Here is a 19,911-nt window from a genome sequence, read left to right as displayed (position 1 = left end):
TTATAATGAGTGGAGCTAAATTATATTGTGTTACATTTTCAGCTATGCTACATACCTGCTACAGGACAGGATAACATATAAGGGGCATATCTGTACTCCTGTCCACCATGACAAGTATCTCCAGATATTCTTCTATACCTGTTAAAAAATAACAAGTTTTGATTGTACACCAAAAAGAAATAAACATTTTCAAGACCAATTACAGGTCTTGAGTTAAGACACTAAAAGATAACAAGAAATATTGTCAGCAGGCTGGTAAAGAGAATACCACCTGCATCAGCTGGAGTTAAATGTAAAAAGCCTCAAGTTAGATAATTTCCCTTTGTGAGTCCTCCAGCAATATTTTATATCTTCATGTGAATCTACACATGATGCAAAACCATCATATAAAACCTCATCAAATCCCTTGAACGGTTAAGAAGGAGATGCACATACAAAAAATGAGGAAAGATAAATGGACAAACAGACGGACAGACACGTACAAACAGACAGACAGGATAATTCCTTTATTAGTTTGTTTGCAGGCCATATAAAAATGTTCAAATATAAAACCAAAATTGAAAGTAGAACTTTTTTAAGGAGGTAGACTTAGGGTAAGGGAAATAACTCTTGAAATCGGTGATATGTTTGTATTGTATTCAATTTCACCAAAACCTGTCAAGCTTTCATTTGAAACAAAAAGAAATCAGTCTAAGTTACTTTGATGCTTACATGAGATTGATGTAAAATGGTGAATACAAACATTTCAATGATTGTGTCCCTTACCCTAGGTCTACCTCCATAAAATGAAAAATTTCAACAATGCTTAGGACACTTACAATTACAGATCTTAAGACACAAGCAATGATACTGGTCATATAATGGGCATTATCTTGCTTTAGTTCAGACAAGGTGATATGCCCCCTTACCCAAGCTGTATCGATAAAATAAGCCCTCTAGGCATTGATTAGGTTTATAAAAGCTACTTACCCCTTGCTGTAAGGATAAAAAGTGCCTTCAGGGCAAGGTCTTGGTGGACCATGGGTTTCTATAGTTGAGTTTACATCAACCTCACAACCCTGGGTCATCCCTAACATGTTCTCTGATAACTTAAACCCAAGGTCACTGAAAAAAAACCCCAAAAAATCATCTTCATATATATTTCAAATCAGTAAAATTAGACAACTTGTAATTAGGACCACTACAGTATCACTAGATCATATCACATAGTCCCCTAATGAGATATTGCAAAGTACCTAGCCTTCCAAGAAGTATAAAACAACCAAATCATATATAATAAGCATAAATTCTGTTTCATGGATCCTAAACTCCTACTATGCATTACAATTATATCAATTTTTCTTTTTAAAAAGATACTGAAGTTCAACAGTTCTGAAGTTCAAAATTCAAATGGAAATATTACTATTGCTTGGTAAAATTTTGGGGTTACTTTTGTAATTAAAGTTTAACCATTACATGAAAAGTATAATTGAGACTGAATGCTGTGGAGTTATAATGTAATAATTAAATTCAAAATCCCAGAAATAGCTTACCATTCAAAGTCCTCCCTAGTACATGAGCAGTTCTTCTCTACAATTTCTCTGTCATAATCACGACCATTAAAACACTCTGCATGTGCAATACGTCTCTCAAAAACTGTCTTTTTACCCAGGATGCATCCAAAATATGGCTTCTGATCAGGGAAAGACCACATCTTATAGTCATTTTCATTGCACTTGTAGGCTAAAATAAATATTGTAAATAATCGACTAAATGATCACATGTAACTTGGTAATTGAAATACCACTTCACTTTAAATCAAAGTACATCACCTTGTAGTACAAGCAATTAACTATTACCAAAGTCTCTGCATTTCAGAATATAACTATTAATATGTAAAAATATAACAACCAATAACTTATAAAGATTGTAAACAAACACACTACACAATAAACTCTCTATAGACTGAACCCATCTTGTGTTAAAGATTTTGTTCAAAACATGGTTTAACCCACCTTTCATTCTGAAATTGCTGTACCAAATCAGGACCATTGTAGTTGTTTTCCAACTTTCCGGTTTTTGCCCTGATATTGTTATTTGTTATAAATTTACATACTTTCCATTTAGACTATTCCTTTTGACTACTGCCTAGATTTTATCAGTTAGGTAATTTTGTTATAATCCTTCATACTTAGCTGGATCGTTATTGTGCTAGCTCACAGAAGCAACAGTTAATGAGTGTGTATGTGTAAGTTACTGAGAAACAAACAAAGTGAAGCATTTATCATAAACCTTACGAAAAATATCTTTTAAGTCTATCTGTATGATAAGCCATTGATGCTTTTCCACATGAGAACCAAATAAGGTAAATATGGATGTCATCTCTCCAGGTTCTGTCAGTATACCATAAACACGAATTTTCTCATCATGGAACTTGTAACTTGTCCAAGATTCTCCCTCATTCCAAGAATAGCTGTAAACAATGAAAGGTTGATACTACATAGGGTGCAGTCTGGCAATTATTGAGGTTTAGTAAATCATACATTGAAATTCCTTGATGAAATTCAAAAATTCCGAAAAAATATGACATTTTTATTTAATTTCTCTATGCAAATCATTTCTGAGCAATTTCATAGCAGAAAAAAAGAAGGCCTAACACCAAATCCAATTTAACTATAATATCTGCAATTAAGGATAGTACATGTAAATAGAATACATACAACAATTCATCAGTGGTTCTAAACTGAGGCACAGATATAATAATTCCTCCATGGTCTCCCATTGCATAGTATTGGTTCCCTTCAAGTACCTGGGAAACAGTAGAAAAGAAAAAAAGTCATTGTCAAGATGAAATGATCAACTCTTACCTCTAAAATCAAAATGCAAAGTCCTCAAGTACTGGTATATGGTTAATCAAAAATAAATTTGAACAAGCACCTCATAGCCATTTTTCCCCCATAGATGCATAAAAAATTGAAGTGCAAAAGTCCCATAACTCCCAAATATTTGTTGAATCAAAATGGCTGCACAATATGATCAGCTTCATATGGTGACTAAGATCCTGGAATTCAAACAAAATCCAACGAGCAGTATCAGAGGAGTTGCATCAACAAAGTGTTCATATAGTGTAGGATGTACAAATTCAACAAAGTCCCATAACTCCTGTAAAATTTGTTGAATCGAAATGGAGGCACAATATGGTGCAAACTGCATATGGTGACTAAAAATCCTGCAAAATTTGAACAAAATTTGTTGAGGAGTATCTGAGAAGTTGCATCCTATAGTGTAGCATGTGCAAATTCAACTAAGTCCCATATAACTCCTGTAAAATTTGATCAACTACATATGGTAACTAAAAGCCTACAAAATTCGAAATACAATCCTTTAAGCCGTATCCCAGGAGTTATGTCCACAAGTGTAACCAGACGGACAGACGGATAGATGGACACCGGTATTTCTATGTCCCCTTCTACTTAGAGGCGGGGGACAAAAAGTAACAAGAGGTTGTATGTTAATTAGTTCTAAGAATACTCGCTCTCAACCTGGGAAAGAGAGACATCAAGGATATAGGTAAACTGCAAGTATATGTACCACAATTCTGAAAAGGGGAGACACTATACATGTCATCATGATAAGACTTGAGAAGCTGAGAAATCAGTTACAAAAAAGTAAAAGAGACTGACAGATATGGTGAATGCAATATAGCCAGCCCCACTCTAATGAGTGTGGGTATAAAACTTTGTTCAAAACCTTGCATTATTGGATTTTTTACAGAGCTGAAGCAGGATTCTTAATACCTAAAAAATTACATATTTTGGTCTAAATTGATCTAATCAATAGCACAATATAATTCTTTATTTGTAGTAAACACAATCAAACTTTGAATCTATCAGACATACTTTAACTTAACTAAATTTTAACTGCAGCCAGTTGTGAGAACAACTTTTTTCAAACCATACGAATTAGAAATCATATTTACAATTCAATAACTGTTATTTCATCATTGAGAAAGGAAGTTATTGTTCTTCTCTTTTTTTCTTTTTTTTTTTTGTTCTTTTTTTATGTGACATGTTAAATTCAATGACAGATTCAATAAAGAACTGTGTTAGAATCTGTTTCTCCTGTTAAACACTGCAATCCATGAGGGTTATATATTGATTCTTCATCAGTCTTGAGGGGATTACAAGACTATTCCACTCAAGATAGTTAAATTTAGATTTCAACCCATGAGCTTCAGCGAGTGAGTTAAATCTAAGATTTAACTATCTAGAGTAGAGAAATCTTTCCGAGAATCTGTTTCTCCCACAAAATCTGTAGAAATCTTGGAAATGTAAAATGTAGGGAAAACTCTCACAGAAATTTAATCACCAACCAGTGTTTAAAAAGTCACATGCATTTTTAATGAGTGTCTTTGAATGGGAGAAAGATCATTCATAATAAGTAATGATCCACCATTGGTCATCCTCCAAAGAAAATTTGCCATACATGGCAGAAACACAAGTCCAACTGAAATTAATGCTTTACCTACCTGGTGCCATGAGTATCCAGCATCTGATGAAACAAACATGTCAGGATCGTGTTTGAGATTTGCTCCGATCACACCCATACCAACAACAATCCCAGGAGCAGACTTCTTTGACATGATATTCGATGCTCTGCTTCCTGGGTAAAGCCTGCTGAACTCTTGTGTTAAATGTAAGGAGCAATTTACATTCTGAAAAAAGATTTTCAACATGTTTTTTTTCTACTCAGGCACAGTATTCTTGAAACATTGTATTAGTAAATACAAAAATAGTGATCTAATGGGCCTGCCATATTGTGGGGCATTATACCTTTGTCAATGTGAACAGTATTGGAGAAGGCTTTACACACTGTATAGTGTATATGTCTTGGGATACCTACAGAAAAAAAAATACATTGAACATTGGAGGAACCGCACATATATGGGTAAAAAGTGATTGTAGGTCTATTTCTAACCTTCAATAATGAAATCATCTGGAAATAAAAAAAAATGTTCAGAACAACACAACTTTAAAACTATGGCTGACATTGTATTAAAAATCAAATATTATATAGACTTTTTCAGGCAAGCGAATCAGGCTCTCTAGAGCTTCTAGTTTAAAGTACTTAGAAAATGTGCATATTTTTTTTTTTTAAATCCTTCAATATGTGCTCAAGCTAGGCCTAAGGGACGACCAAACAGACAGAAAAACATCTGTCAATGAAAATGAAAGGTATCATATATGTGGAGGGAGTATATATAAATTAGACCATATTAAAATTAAATTTGTTTTCCCCTACCGTACCTACCTAAATTATTTTATTGCCAATCTATGACAAGATTTTTTTTTGTCATAGTTTTTTCACAGAATCATGTAAACTTTGGGAAATAAATAATTTTCCTACCTACCTACCCAAAGCCAGGAGCTAGGGTCTGGTAACGGGAAACAAACATTATATTAAGTGTGGCCTTATCTACAGTAATATCTGTCTTTTGTGACCTTTCAAGGACGAGCAAAATCATAATGGTCTTCATCTGGTTAATTATACACAGACAATTTCAACTATAGTCTCTTAAGACAGGTAAATCTTGAATACAGGTGATCACAAAAGACAGGTTTGGAGTATTTGATTCACTGTAGTTTTTCTCTACCTTGACTAATTTTGTGTAATATTAGTTATTTCATGTTCTTTGTTGTGTGTGCCTATCATCCTTGTCTGGTCTTTGTCCCTGGATTGTGTTCTTTTTAATAACTTCTAATTCTGGTTCCTTTGATTTCCCTCTTAAATCATCCATGAAAATTTGTTTTAGTTTGAAGTATGCAATCCTCATATTGGGAAATAATTACATTTATTGTGCATATCATTAAAACACTCTAATCTCATTGGAAAATTGGTTTTACACATGATGTTTCAAGAGTCGATGAAACACATCTCTAGCTATTCATATAAGCCAGGCCCACAAATACCAGACCAGTTTTATTGATTGTTATGTACTGCATTTCATTTTTGATGTTTCATCAGCATGTAAAAGCATGGACCAGTTGCACATTTGTCATGAAGCGCTAGAGCACTTCACTGAAAATGTGCTACAGTCAACGCTTTTACATGCCAAAGAAATATCAAAAATGAATGTTCAACTCTTAAGTAAAAATATTAATCTTAGCTGTAATTACTTGTTGACCTTAAACTTATGTGACCCCAACTTTAAACACACATATCATAGATTTTATTCTATTTCAGACATTTCTACAAAGATTAGCAATTAAATCTAAATGTAAAAATATAAACAAAATCCAGCTTAGTGAGAAAACAGTACAATGCGCCATGAAAAGAGAGAAAAGTTCTTCATAAAAATAATAACCAGTTGAGTTAATAAAATAAAAATTGAAATCATTAGAACAGGGAAGTAAACAACAGTAAAACAAACCATGCATTGCTTAACACAAACAATAACAAAATAGAGATATTGTTACAGAGAGTGATAAAGTTATCTTCAAGAAATAGAGGTATTCTTCCGAAAATGGCCCTTTGCATGTTGAGACGACCCGTGTAAGATGAAGTCATGCACGCTCACCTTAACTCGTTCTCTTAACAAATGAAATGTTTTTATAAAACTGGCAGCTTCATAGATATGTTGAAAACAAAGGCAGGAAAAAATATGGCATAAGTATATACAATATTTCTAGGAATATTGCCCCTATCTAGGAGAAGCGAACAAAAGGTTTTTGTTTTCATGGAAGATACAGGTACTTATACTCACTACAGATCAAAAAGCGGATTATCTTTCACTTGTAAGAGAAATTCTTGGTCTTTCCACTCATTCAGCTATGCTCCACTTGTGAAAAAGACTAGAATTTCTTTTAACTCATGAAAGATATTGAATCTTTACTCATATAAGAACCAATTAGTCCCTCAATTGAATAATCATTACCTGTTGAAAGTCTTAGGGAGTGAAATTAACAAGAAGGTATAAACTTTCCCTATTCCATAAATATTTGAATCTTTGTCTGATAGGAAGTTTATATATCCTTTACAATGTCCAGCTAACTACCTAAGAGAGTTAGTCAGGTAATGTTCATTCAACAAAGGAAAGACGACTCTATTCCCTGAAGTTAATAGTATTACTTGCGGTAATTTCATACTCTTATTTTAAACTACTGTGAAAGTACTTTAATTCGTGGATCCCAATTTTCATGGATTAGGGAAGATACACAAGTTCGTGGATTCTAGAATTCATGGTGATGAGGTTTTCAGTAAACACATCAATGAGAATCTCTGTTTCGTTGGGAACCAAATTTCATGGTTTGGCTCAACCACGAAAATCACAAAAAATTGGTACCCCATGAATAATACTTTCTCAGTAATCAGCAAAAACATCATTAGATGAGCAGGTGTATATATTTACGAGTTATGCTGTAGTTAAGGATAAGGCTGAGATTAAAGTTTAAGTTATGACCAGCTAAACAAGCATTTAAAATGATTTTCAAAGAACTCACAACACAGATAAAGCAAGGAAAAAATTAATTCCTTGGTTCACAGTCTATTTAATATTTCTTTTTTGTGTGACTTAATAAAAGACTGTTGCATTAAATAAAATGATACATGATATTTTTACTATAACTAAATACATTTTTCTGCAGTTAAAATGAAAGAAAAATAAACATTTCATATCCTCAGAACCAGGGAATTATTTTGGGAGTCATTAATGACACCGCATTTATCACTCTGACAAACATGTTTACCTTTAAAGCTTTTGTGCTGTTCTAAAAATACACAAATATGCTACATGTATTTCAATTCTTATTTTTGACATCACAATATGTTTATTTTTTCATTCTAATATGACATGCTTCAAACCTCATTAGACCAAAGCCGTGGTAAAAAAGAGTGATAAACATAAGACCAACGTCTTACACTGTGTCTATTCAAAAATATGGAGAAACTAGCCCTATTAGAATCAAAATGATTTATTTCTTAATTTAAGATTTTTTTGTGAAATCACAAACTTACAGAAATACAACCATTAGTACAATAATTGTCTAGACCTAGTCAAATTCATCTGCAACCCATATATTGCCCTGAAAATTGTTTGAAATTCAAAAATTCAGAAAAAATTTGAGGCCACATTGTTTTACTAGGAATCTTATATGTGGACAATGATTTTTTGTAAATAAAACATGCAAGTTTAAAACTTACTTTCACAAACTGTATGCATTAAATTAAGTGTTTAACATGGTGGTTCAATGGTCATACCTTAAGGGGGTAGATCTAGGGTAACAGACTCTTACAAATCATTGGAACGTTTGTATTCACCATTTTACATCAATTACATGTAAGCATCAAAGTATCTTGGACTGATTTCATTCTGATTCAAAGGAAAGCTTGAAAGGCTTTGGTGAAATTTAATATGATACAAACATATCACTGATTTCAAGAGCTATGTCCCTTACCCTAGGTCTACCTCCTTAACTTCTACTTTTTTCCAAAACTAAAAAACTTACGGTTGTACAGTTGGACTTTTTGCCATTTGAGTCCAAGGCTGGGGCCATTACGGGTCTCCATTCTCCACCCTTGTCAAATGTGATCAGTGACCGTTGACCTTCAATTGTCAACACTGTAGCATTGATCTGTTGGTTGGCAATGTATACACCTCTAAGGGCCCCTACTTTAGTCACATCAGCAAATGGGTCATGCGAAAAGTACCTGTAGGAAAAATAAAAAGTTAAAGTAACAGGGGTCCTCTGAATTAAAAAATGATCATGTTTACTATGTAGTACAGTGTAAAAAACTGAAATTTGCAATTAAAAATAGCATGACCTAAGGTGATATTGGGATCAGGACAAAAGCCCCCTGGATAAAAGCCCCCTAGGACAAAAGCCCCCACCCCCACCCACCATGAAAAATTATTTTATCAATTATGAATAATATTTCTATTAATACTAAAAGTGTAAAATTTGAAATTTAATTTCTTTGCAACTTAATAAAATGATTACAGTTGTCAAATATACACTCTTTAAAAATGAAATACATCTAAAACAGTCATTTTGTTTTCATTGTAAAAAGTGTATTACTGACAGATTTTTTCATCTCAATGATGAAATTTCAAATGATTCTGGTAATAAGAAACACAATATCAAATATAATAGGAATATACCCTTAAAAAATACAATAGAACCATTTTATTACACGACAGAAACTTCCTAAATACACTAAACACAATTAAAAAATACACACAAAAAATACAAAACCAATATAAAAGGAACACACAACAAAAGAAAAAATAAACCCAAACAAACAAACAAAAAAAATAATAAATATACATTTTTACATTAAAATAAAGCTTCTTATAAGATGGGGCTTCCATCCAGGGGGCTTTTGTCTTGGAGGCTTTTGCCTGGGAGGCTTTTGTCAAGGGGGCTTATGTCCTAGACCCTGTGGTATTTCACTTAATACATGACTAAAACAAATCTCTAACATTTTTATAAAAAAAAAAGTGTATATGATAATGGATAATATGGAGATGTTGAAAAATGATTTACATGTTATTTATTTTTTATTCCTTTGTTTTTCTTAGGTACATGTATCTTGTAAATAACTGATATATTTTAACAATTCCATTTTTTATATTAAGAATTTTTTTAGTTTTAAGTCAAACTTTAGCAATTTTTTGGAAGACCCTGAAATTTTTGTACTTCTTAAATTCACAATCCTGGATCCACCTTTGGTTAATATGACCCTTTTCATTCAGTTTTATCAGATGGTTAAAGTTTATAGCAAGTAAAATTGCAAGTAAAGTTCAAGGAACCAAGTTGGTTGTGCCTTGATTACCTGATGAAATTAGGTAGTAAACTAAAAAGACCATTTCATTGATATGTTAATTCTGATAGAAATTTTCCAATCTCTCCTACAAATGTCCAGTTAACTACTTAAGACAGAAAATCAGCTGATAATCATTTAATCAAGGGGAGATTAGCTCTATTCCATGTATTTAACTAAATCACTCGCTGTAAATTACACACATACGTATAAAACTTACTTAAGCCAAGAATCTTTGTTAGCACCTTTTGGACTGTAGTAAATGATATTCTCAAGAGACAAGGAGTATTTAGTTCCTGTTATATCAGATATATATAGATGTGAACTTGTAGCATTGTGTTGTACACATAGAAACACTTGCTCTTCCGTGGCGTCAGCTATAAAATAATCCTATAAATAGAAAGAAAAAATCCTGATTTATTCAACAGGTCATAGTTTTCCTTTCCTCATTTGTCTACCCCGGACTTGACTTTTTATGAGCAACTCGGCAAGTGTTTCTAGAAAAGCAGAGGACACTTACCCTACTGGTGTACCTGGTCCGTGCTCCCAGTTTTTAGTGGAGTCCAAGTTGCTCATTTGTTTTTGTTACTTTGTATGTATAATTTCAGTTACTTTATGTTCTTTGTTGTATATGTCTGTTTTCCATGTCTGGTCTTTGTCCCTGGATTACATTCTTTTGATTACCGCTATAACCTTGGTTCCCTTAATTATTCTTTTAAATACATGCATACATAATGTATGAAATTCAGAAATTTTTTCAATGTTTTTTTTGTATTACAAAATCATGACAACTGAAACTCACATGATAAAATTTCCAACATTTAAAAAAATTAAAAATGAATATTTCAATATTTAACTAAAATAACAAAATTGCAATAATTATTGCATGCAATAATCATAAATTTACATGTTTTTTTTTAAATCACTGCTTGATGTTATGCTACATGAAAACAATAAAATGTAAAAATAATCTAAAAAAAACTCTATAAAGTGACACTGTTTTAGATTTGAATGATGTATTAAATATAAATATAAAACTTGCCACATAAAAATATAACTGTTGAAACCCTTTATTTTTTTTTTTAACAAAAGAGGCCATAAATATTTATAGTGAAATTTTCACTATTATTCATTTTGTATAATTATTGAATACAGTGTAAAAGATTGTTGATATATTCCTATTAACATTTCCTTCTACGAATACAATGTCCTTACCTGTCGTGAAATGTTATTACCAAATTCAGCTTTAACAAATGGCCTTCGCCTGTATGACACCCACAGTTGGAGGGTTTTTCCACTGTGACTGCCAAATAACCTCTGAAAAAATAACATAATTGACTTCAGGATAAGATGGCGAAAAAAGAAAAATAATAGGAATTTCTCTACATATATTTTTCATAATTGGTTATTTTTTGGGATTTTCTAGCTTTGTTTTGTTCAGGGATTACCCATGTCTGTCGATCCAGAATCTTTTATTATTATATCAAGACTTTTTTTCACTCTGTCTCAAGAATACTTGCCAGCCAAAATTTTGTGATTTTTTACCTATCTTTTCAAGTGTACAGTTTTTGGTAGTAGAAAGGAAAACAGGTATTTAGGAATACAAAATGTATCCTATATTTTGATTGAAATAATTGTAATAGGGGGAAATACCCTGTATTGTCAGAAATTATAAACAATAATTGCTCTTATATGAGTTGTCTCTCTTGTCAAGGATAGCTACAAGTAAGGTAGCATAGTCTCTACCCAAAAAATTTGAACCAGAAATTCTGTCAAGAAATATTGCATGAAAACCTCACATTTTTATCAAAAGAATTCAAAATCTGAAAATGTTTCACCATAAAAAAAATTTTGACTAGTTTATTGCATTACTTTACAGAGTTCAAATTATTGTTGGTACAAGGTCTGGGACACTTAATTTCTTATACAGGAAAATTGAAATTTCACATTCCTAGGTCCGGGACCTACTATACTTTGCATTCACTCTCATTGAGGACCTCTCACTTTTCTTCTGGAGGACCTTTTATTCAGGATGCAAAAAGGTCAAGGATCTTTCAATCTTACAGAGGTAGACCTAGGGTAGGGGACATAACTCTTGAAATCAGTTTGTTTGTTTGTTTGTTGGGATTTAACGTCCGAGCAGCAATATTTCAGCTATATTCAGACAATGAACATGAAATGGATGACAAAATGAACATGAAATGAAAAAAAAAGGATGGGACACAAGGATGACAGGGTCAGCAAATTTTGATTGCCACTGGAAAAAGGGGGGATGGGTAAGGTAGGGCAATTTAGCCTCCTGTGGCGGAGCGCAAAGGTTCCTACTCCTATCAAATACCACAGCAGGGTTCTTTAACGTGCGAGGAACGTGGCATCTTTCCCAACACGGTGCACCACTATGGTTTGCGGTCAGGTTTTCCGTATTATGGCCTGACAACCCCAGCATGTAACACGCCAGGGGTACCCCATTCCACCACCTGGGGCACACATCCCAGTTGCTCTGTGGGCAGAGCGCCTAGCCCCCGGCTAGGCTTGAAATCAGTGATATATTTGTATCATATTCAATTTCATCAAAGCCTATCAAGCTTTCATATGAAACAGAATGAAATCAGTCCAAGTTACTTTGATGCTTACATGAGATTGATGTAAAATTCTGAATACAAACGTTCGAATGATTTGTTTGAATTGTGTCCCTTACCCTAGGTCTTCCTCCTTAAAAGTATGCTAAAAACCCTGCTTTACTGTCCACTTACAACATTTTTGGTAGCAAACATGTACTGTCCAATCATCTGGAAGTCTTCAGCATTCATTATCAAAGGTTCTGCATCATGTATAAAATAATCACTACTTTTAATGACTGAGCTACCTCCATCCATCTGTACCCTCTCAATAAAGATATCATCAACACCATCAAAGTCTGGATCTCCCCTTAAAGATGGCACAACATTTATGAATATGTAAATTCCAAAACTTGAAAGTTTCTACACAAAAACCTTGTATTTCTGTAAACAAGCATATCATTTCTGGTAGGAGGAATAAATAGAAACTACCTTTACTTTCATAGTTAACAACAAAATGTAAACCAGTCTTTGCTCAAAGTTGGATGATATACTAGTAGTCAAGTTTTAATACTTCAGTATATTATGTGATGAAAAATTTCTTGTGCAGTTCTTATAAATTGATTATGCTATTTGTGGAATTGACCACTCTTATCATAATTAATGCCATAAGTTAGTTTTACTTAAACTAAGCCAAGGATTTAATACATCTTTTGACAATATAATTTATATCATTTGTTGGGTAAAATTTTTTGGTTCAACCAATATCATGAAAATTGGTACATTACTCAGATATTCATCAATCATTTTTCACTATATATGCAAATGGCTTTTCAGTTAAGCATGTACAACTGACAAAAACAAATAAAGCATGTCAATGAAACTTTGTTCTAAAAAAAACACATTTTTCTCAGGGATGCTATTAAGCATAATGTTTTCAGGACAATAATTTTTGTGGTTTTCGTGTATTGAATTTAAATAAAGAGAGAAATACTGTAATTGTTTTTTCTGTGAAGTAATTTAACCTGCATCCATATTAAGTGGTCAAAATTTTACCAAACAGTGATTTTTTTTAAAATACCTAAACAATAGATGACTTTCATATTCACATGGAAAAGTTCTTCAATTACAATGTATATTGAGGTCAAATGAGGTCAACAGGCATAAAATAGGGAAACATTGCAATGGGAGCCAAGGGTACAGAAACTTTGTTCTATTACTACAAATTATTTTCAAAAGATATATAAGAAGCATTTCAGATATTTTTATGACAGGAGACATATTTCCACACAACTTTTACTCTTCTTGTAGCCTTCAAATCCCTTTATTTTTTTTTTGGTCCAGTATAAAACCGTAAACCAGTTTCCAGCAGATTTAACATAAAGGATCAATGTGAAAGACATCCATAGAAAATTTATGAATGGAATTTCTTCCACCTTACATACCAATAGAAAGTCTTCACTCCTTCTTGCATCATCCTCCAATGGGTACCAAAATTTGTTGACACATACAACTGAAAGATACAAAGTAATATCTTAAACTGCCATACTTAAAAATCAGAACAGATCTGAAAAGTCTATCAGTTGCTACCTGTAATCAGGGGATTTAGTATACTAAAAGTCTAAAAAAAACAATCAGAGAGAAATGGCAAGGTTACTGTGAAGTACAGATTTATTATAAACTGTTTCTATCATTTATTTTGATGACAGACCTGAAATTGTATCCCAAAATATGGGATCCTATACTGAACTTGCATATCAAATATTTAGTGACTGTGATTTACAGTTGCCAAGAAAAATGTAATGAAAATATTTTCCCTGAAAAACAATGGACACAAACATTGTTAAAAAAATCCCTAAATATTTGAGTGATTGTACGATTAGTATAGGAATGGACATATGGACAGACCATTATTTATTATAAGTTCGAATTTCAGACTCAGAAAGACATCTTACTAACCTATACCAAGCCCGATATACTTACCTTTATTTCACAAGAACAGACACACAGACTTATAATGTACAATCTAATTTTTACTTGATAAATACAATACTACGAAAAGCCTTAAAAAATTGGCACCAATTACCTACCCTTTTCCTTGAATCATGTTCTTCATCCATTCCCAAGACAACATTTGGTTTAGTTGGATGAATTAATATTGTGGACGGTTCGAATTCCACTGGATGTGGTGTATAAGTCCGTCCATAATCTGTGGTTGTAAATATGTACTTGTTGATTTTATCAGCAAATATATACTGTAAAAAAAACAACAAAAAACTTATTTAGACTTTTTGGGAAAACAAAAACAACAGCATCATTGTTTTTGAGAATTGTATCTTGTGTGTTGCCTTTAAAAAAGGAAGAAGCCTGTGCATTTAAGTGCCTTTTTAGCTGTAATTCATTACTGTTAACAAATATTTCAATATATTGAGGAAAGCTTTTCTACACCAGAAAAAAATTGAAGTCAGAAGCAATCAAAAGTACAGTTGTAAGTTAAATACACATAATAGTGTTATTTCTCATCTTATTAAATACATCATAACATCATTTGACTTAAACCTTTAAGAAGCTGTCCATGGAAAAATCAGGCAGATCCTATGAGATGAGTTTATCCCAGTGAATTTTTTGTTCCAATGTAATACATATACCATATGTATGTCAAAAACTATACAGTTTGTTTTGAATCAACAATGGATGGCTCAGAAAATGATTTAAAAGTTCCTTAACAAAGCAACAAAATTTTGCTAACAGAGTTATCTCCCTTCTTTCAATGAATTTCAATGCCTTCTATGTACAAGTAATTAATTTTTCTTTTGTCACTGCAGTTAATCTGAAACCAACATTCAACTTTGAGAAAAAATGCAATTGTGATATAAAATGGGTAAACATTAACAATGAATAATAATACTTTTTTAGTATTTAGTAAGTAAAAAAATAAACCACTAATAGTATGATATACTGCTTTTTAAGTCTACAGTAACAGTACAATATGCAATAATACAGTTACAGTCTATTTTAGTTCAATGCAATATGTGTACAATAAATCAAAATTTTTCTATGTTGAACTCGGACTTCTAATAGACCTCTCTCTATCCATATCCATTTTTCAGGTCAATAAATATTCAAATTGACCAGTGTAAATATAGAGCAATATCTATAAACACTTACATGAGAATTTAAAGTTTTACTATTGTAGTAATGATCAATCACAACCCTTTCTCCAGAGGGAATCGACAAATCTCCAGTGACATTCTTGAACGTCTTCCCATAGTCTCTTGAAATGAACAAATTGCTACCCTTACTTGTTTCCTTACGGGAATCCCGGGCAAGTGCAATAATTACATCACTTCCTTGCCCAGCCCAGTGGACTATCATCTGAGTGTGACTGTCATTTAGTTGTGTCTGAAAAACATTACAAATATGTTCATACTGAAAAATTAGAACTGTGCAACAGTGAAGCCAGTCTAAACCAAACGGTTTGGTTTGAAAACCTGAATTAACTGAAAACTTGTCTGAACCAGACACTTGTTGAAGTGCTTTTGTATCTATATAAATGTTTTTGAACCTTGGTAAACTGAACCCCTGTCTAAAACAAACACATTCTACAGTCCAAAAAGGGTTCAATTCAGACAGGTTTTACTGTATTTTTTTTACTTTCTGTGCAGCTGATATTAATATGACTTGATGTCAGTACTATGTTATTTTTGTACTTACCTGTATCCATTTAAGTCTTATTCAAATCCATGTATTTTTTTTTCTGGTAAGATAATTTGTGATGCTAACCAGCATGTACTATGCATAAAACTATTTTCTTTTCTGGTTTTAAAGGGACAAGTTACTGCAGATTATGTGAATGTATAAGCAGCTTGCAATTGCATCTTGCATGGCCCATCCCTTTTTTAAATATACGATCATGAACAAAAATATTCTATACTTTTCATCAGGTTTTTTTTTTAATTCGCAGAAACATGTACATAAATATATCTGTTCAATAAACATGTACATGTAGCTCAGCAGTAGACTAGCTTACTTCCTTCTCCAGAAATTTAGGTAGCATACCAGCTAAGAATCATGCCAATGTGATACATGGTTGGAAAGCCTACATATTTTTATTTTTGATATTTTGTTTAAAATGCTTCAGTAAACAGAAATTAATATTTAGTTTTTCATATACCCCGTGCTCTTAGAAGATAAAAATTGTATAGAATATACTGTAGAATTCAAAATTAAGGGAGATAACTCTTTAAATGACACTCAAATACAATAGAATCTATTGGATTTTTAATGTTGATTATCTCTTAAGAGCAGACATATTTGAATGAATAATTACACATTTCATAATGTAGACCCATAAAACAACTTAACTACAAAAATAAAAATATGTAGCCTTTTTTAGGGTATATCACATTATTCAGATTTTGCATGATTCTTACAAAGACAGCTACTTAATGTTGAAAAAAAACATCAGATAACCAACTGAGTACAGCACGAAACCCTTACTAATAGTAGTTCAAGTAGTCAAAAGTATGTTTATCAGTAATCTGTACTTTTTTCCTTTGAACTTGTTGACAGATATTTTTCTATCTCTTGTACATGACAAGACATTCAAAAATATCCTTCAAAACATTGGGAGTGGTTGGGACATCAGTTTCTTTTGAATTATTGAAAATGTCTCAAAATTAAATGTACATAGTAATAACTAAAAGTACAATAACTTGATTACCAATAAACAAATAACATTTACTTTCAATTTTGAAACTGTCAGTATAAATAGAAAGTAACTAAATTTTATATTTATCTGATAGTTGACTATTGGCTAGTATATGAAGTTGTGAATGAAGAAATAAATCACCAAAACTCCATTTTATCATTGTTTTACCACTGGCTGGCCATTGATGTCAAACTGTTTACCCAGAGTGATAGTAAGGGGTTAAATAACAGCATAAATGGCCAGCTCATGGTAAAGCAACGATAAAATGGAGTTTCTGTGATTCATTTCAATTCTAATATGACTAGTTTCTTCATATTTTTTAATCGACGCAGACTATGTGTTGCACAAAATGTTGGTCATGTGTTTATTACATTTTTTTTACCATGGCTGTGGTCTAAAAAGCTTTGAAGCACATCTCATAAGAATTAATGGATAAATAGAGGACTAAAAGCAAGTATAACTCCTTTAGTCTTAGTGGAAAGTTCATGTATGTACATAAAGTAAGACTAAAAGCAACTCTTACTCATGTGTTAAGTTCATACATAAAAAAAGAGAAAGAAAGTATGCACCCACCCCTAAGTGTGACAGACGTACAGACAAAGGGACAGATAGATAGACAGAGGGAGCAAAGCAACTGAAAGACAAGCTTTCACCATTTGTGACACCAGTAAAAATAGCCAAAGAAAGATAATGGCATTAAGAAAATTGTACTTTAATATTCAAATGTGTTTATTATTTAAGTAGGACGGGAAAAACATGAGAATAGTAAATCTGATATGAATTATGCAAATACTAATGTAAAGTATAGTTTCTGTATCAGTTTTCCATTACAAGGTAGTTTTATTCACTTGACTGCACATTTCTATTATAAAATATAATAACAAACATGATCAATATGTCTATATTTAGTGTATTCTATAGGGTGGAAATCTGTATTGTGGATCATGTTTCTGTAAACATCCGTGTTTATTTTTGGATTTAACAATTTTAAAAATTTGACAATTTTTTTTATAGTTAATAGCACAGTGAATAAGGAAGAATGTGAGAGTTTACCAATATAACACCTGTGATCTCTCAATTAAACATTCAATGTACACATTGTACAATGCTCATGTACACTGTAAATTTACATGTTCATGTTATTGGTTATTGGTTGTAAAAAGTGCAAAAAGCAAAAATATCAATGAGAATTAATTTTTACACATTAGTGGGTACACAATTGTGTACATACATGTACATGTATATGTATATTCTTGCATCTTCATAATGTGTATATAGTACATATGCATCTACATGTACATGTAGATGTATAATCATGAGGCTGGTAAATCAAAACAGATCTTTAAAAATAGAAATGCAATCTATATGTAGTTGCTACAAGGCATCAATTTTTTTATATTGCTTTGCAGAATTTCAAAATTTCATTAATGCTATGATACAATTTGTTTTGGGTTTTATTGGCATCAACTAACGTCATACATGTAGTGATGTAAATTGTACATAATAACATACATGCAGTGATGTACAATGTACATGATAACATACAATGTACATGTCCACGTAAGGAGTTAATTTCATAAATATTTTTCATTGGTTTTATTTTGTTATGGACGTTCAATAGAACCTTCTATTTTAAATTCATTTGAAAATAATCTTATATGATTGATTGATTGATTAGTTGAGGTTTTATGTCCGAAGACAGATATTTCATGCATATCAGGATAACAGCCAGGGACTTTAATCAATTAAACAGACCCTGCTTTGTGCAAGATGACCCTGATGACCCTGTGACACTCCCAGAAGAAGCACTAACAAGTACAAATGTCATCTTACTAGGACACAATATTCTGACTCAAAGCAAAATACATGTACATGCATTTATTTCTCTATCTCTTGTACTTGTATGTTCATGTACATGTACCAGTATGTAAACCGATAGAGCATGGTACAATGTAGATGAAATAATATTCCAAGAGAACATACATGTAGATACTGTTCTCTCTGCAATTTGAATGAGGTTGGTGACAAGTTTCACTTCATTATGAAATAATTTTAATCAATCTAGAAAGATAGATATTACTACAGTGTAGTAGTAAAAATTTTCATCGACATCAATATTATTAATTTCAAATATGCCATGAACCTAAATGAAAAACTTAAACTGTTGAAACTATGTATATTTGTCAGAATCATGAAGAAATATGACCTATACATGTATGTACTTGTAAAAAAAACTATTGAACTACTAAGGATAATTTCAAAGGGTAACATAAAGTACATGTACATACTATGATACAAGTATGTAAAAATTTCACATGTGTACATGTACATGTAAATTTCATATTTACTGATACGTGCAGTGGCGGATCCTGAGAGAGGTGCAGGGAGTTGGTATGCCCTCTTTATTGGAAAATTTGTCATTTCAAAATGCAAAAATTTACAAAAAACAGCATATAATGATCCAAAAGGGGAATGGAGTATCAATTTATTGAGCATTGCTCACAGTTAGTCAAGTTTTTTCTAATTTTCCCTTAAATGATGTTAATACATGCATGATACATAATACATGTACATGCCTTCAAATCTGACTCTAACTTAATAGAGTACCATTTTTACCTGGATTTAAACCTGCCTTAAATCCAGGAATCATTTAACCATTTATTCAACAATGAATACATGTACAAATTACTAATATATATTGCATTAGGAACATAACAAAAGGTATCAACCATCAACATCTGTAGACTTGCAATACTGAAGATAAATGTACATGTCAATTTGATTGTACATGTACATGAAAAAACTACAAGTATGCTTTTGACTGACCATTATTTTATACATTTA

At 32.0% G+C, this 19,911-nt stretch overlaps 1 protein-coding gene across 2 annotated transcripts in view; it reads right to left on the bottom strand.

Annotated features, from left to right (window-relative positions):
* The window catches only part of LOC148617221 (sortilin-related receptor-like), a 59,236-nt gene that overhangs the window by 38,470 nt on the left and 855 nt on the right, over positions 1-19,911 (bottom strand). The window contains exons 2-15 of one of the 2 annotated variants that reach the window (XM_088584716.1): positions 15,525-15,758; positions 14,447-14,611; positions 13,802-13,869; positions 12,552-12,726; positions 11,014-11,115; positions 10,019-10,188; positions 8,484-8,685; positions 7,725-7,745; positions 4,508-4,693; positions 2,700-2,788; positions 2,277-2,452; positions 1,533-1,722; positions 970-1,104; positions 56-138 (exon numbers count right to left, since the gene is read on the bottom strand). In XM_088584716.1, the coding sequence (XP_088440842.1) occupies positions 56-138; positions 970-1,104; positions 1,533-1,722; positions 2,277-2,452; positions 2,700-2,788; positions 4,508-4,693; positions 7,725-7,745; positions 8,484-8,685; positions 10,019-10,188; positions 11,014-11,115; positions 12,552-12,726; positions 13,802-13,869; positions 14,447-14,611; positions 15,525-15,758 (1,996 nt within the window). The remainder of the gene's footprint in view (positions 1-55; positions 139-969; positions 1,105-1,532; positions 1,723-2,276; positions 2,453-2,699; positions 2,789-4,507; positions 4,694-7,724; positions 7,746-8,483; positions 8,686-10,018; positions 10,189-11,013; positions 11,116-12,551; positions 12,727-13,801; positions 13,870-14,446; positions 14,612-15,524; positions 15,759-19,911) is intronic. The other variant, XM_088584717.1, reaches the window with a different exon arrangement.

Source organism: Perna viridis, chromosome 5 (genome assembly GCF_037379345.1).
Source record: "Perna viridis isolate PV_CMFRI_1.1 ecotype Kerala chromosome 5, ASM3737934v1, whole genome shotgun sequence".
NCBI classification, from domain to species: domain Eukaryota; kingdom Metazoa; phylum Mollusca; class Bivalvia; order Mytilida; family Mytilidae; genus Perna; species Perna viridis.
The sequence above is the reverse complement of the archived record's forward strand: the minus strand, read 5'-3'. Positions and strand labels throughout refer to the sequence as shown.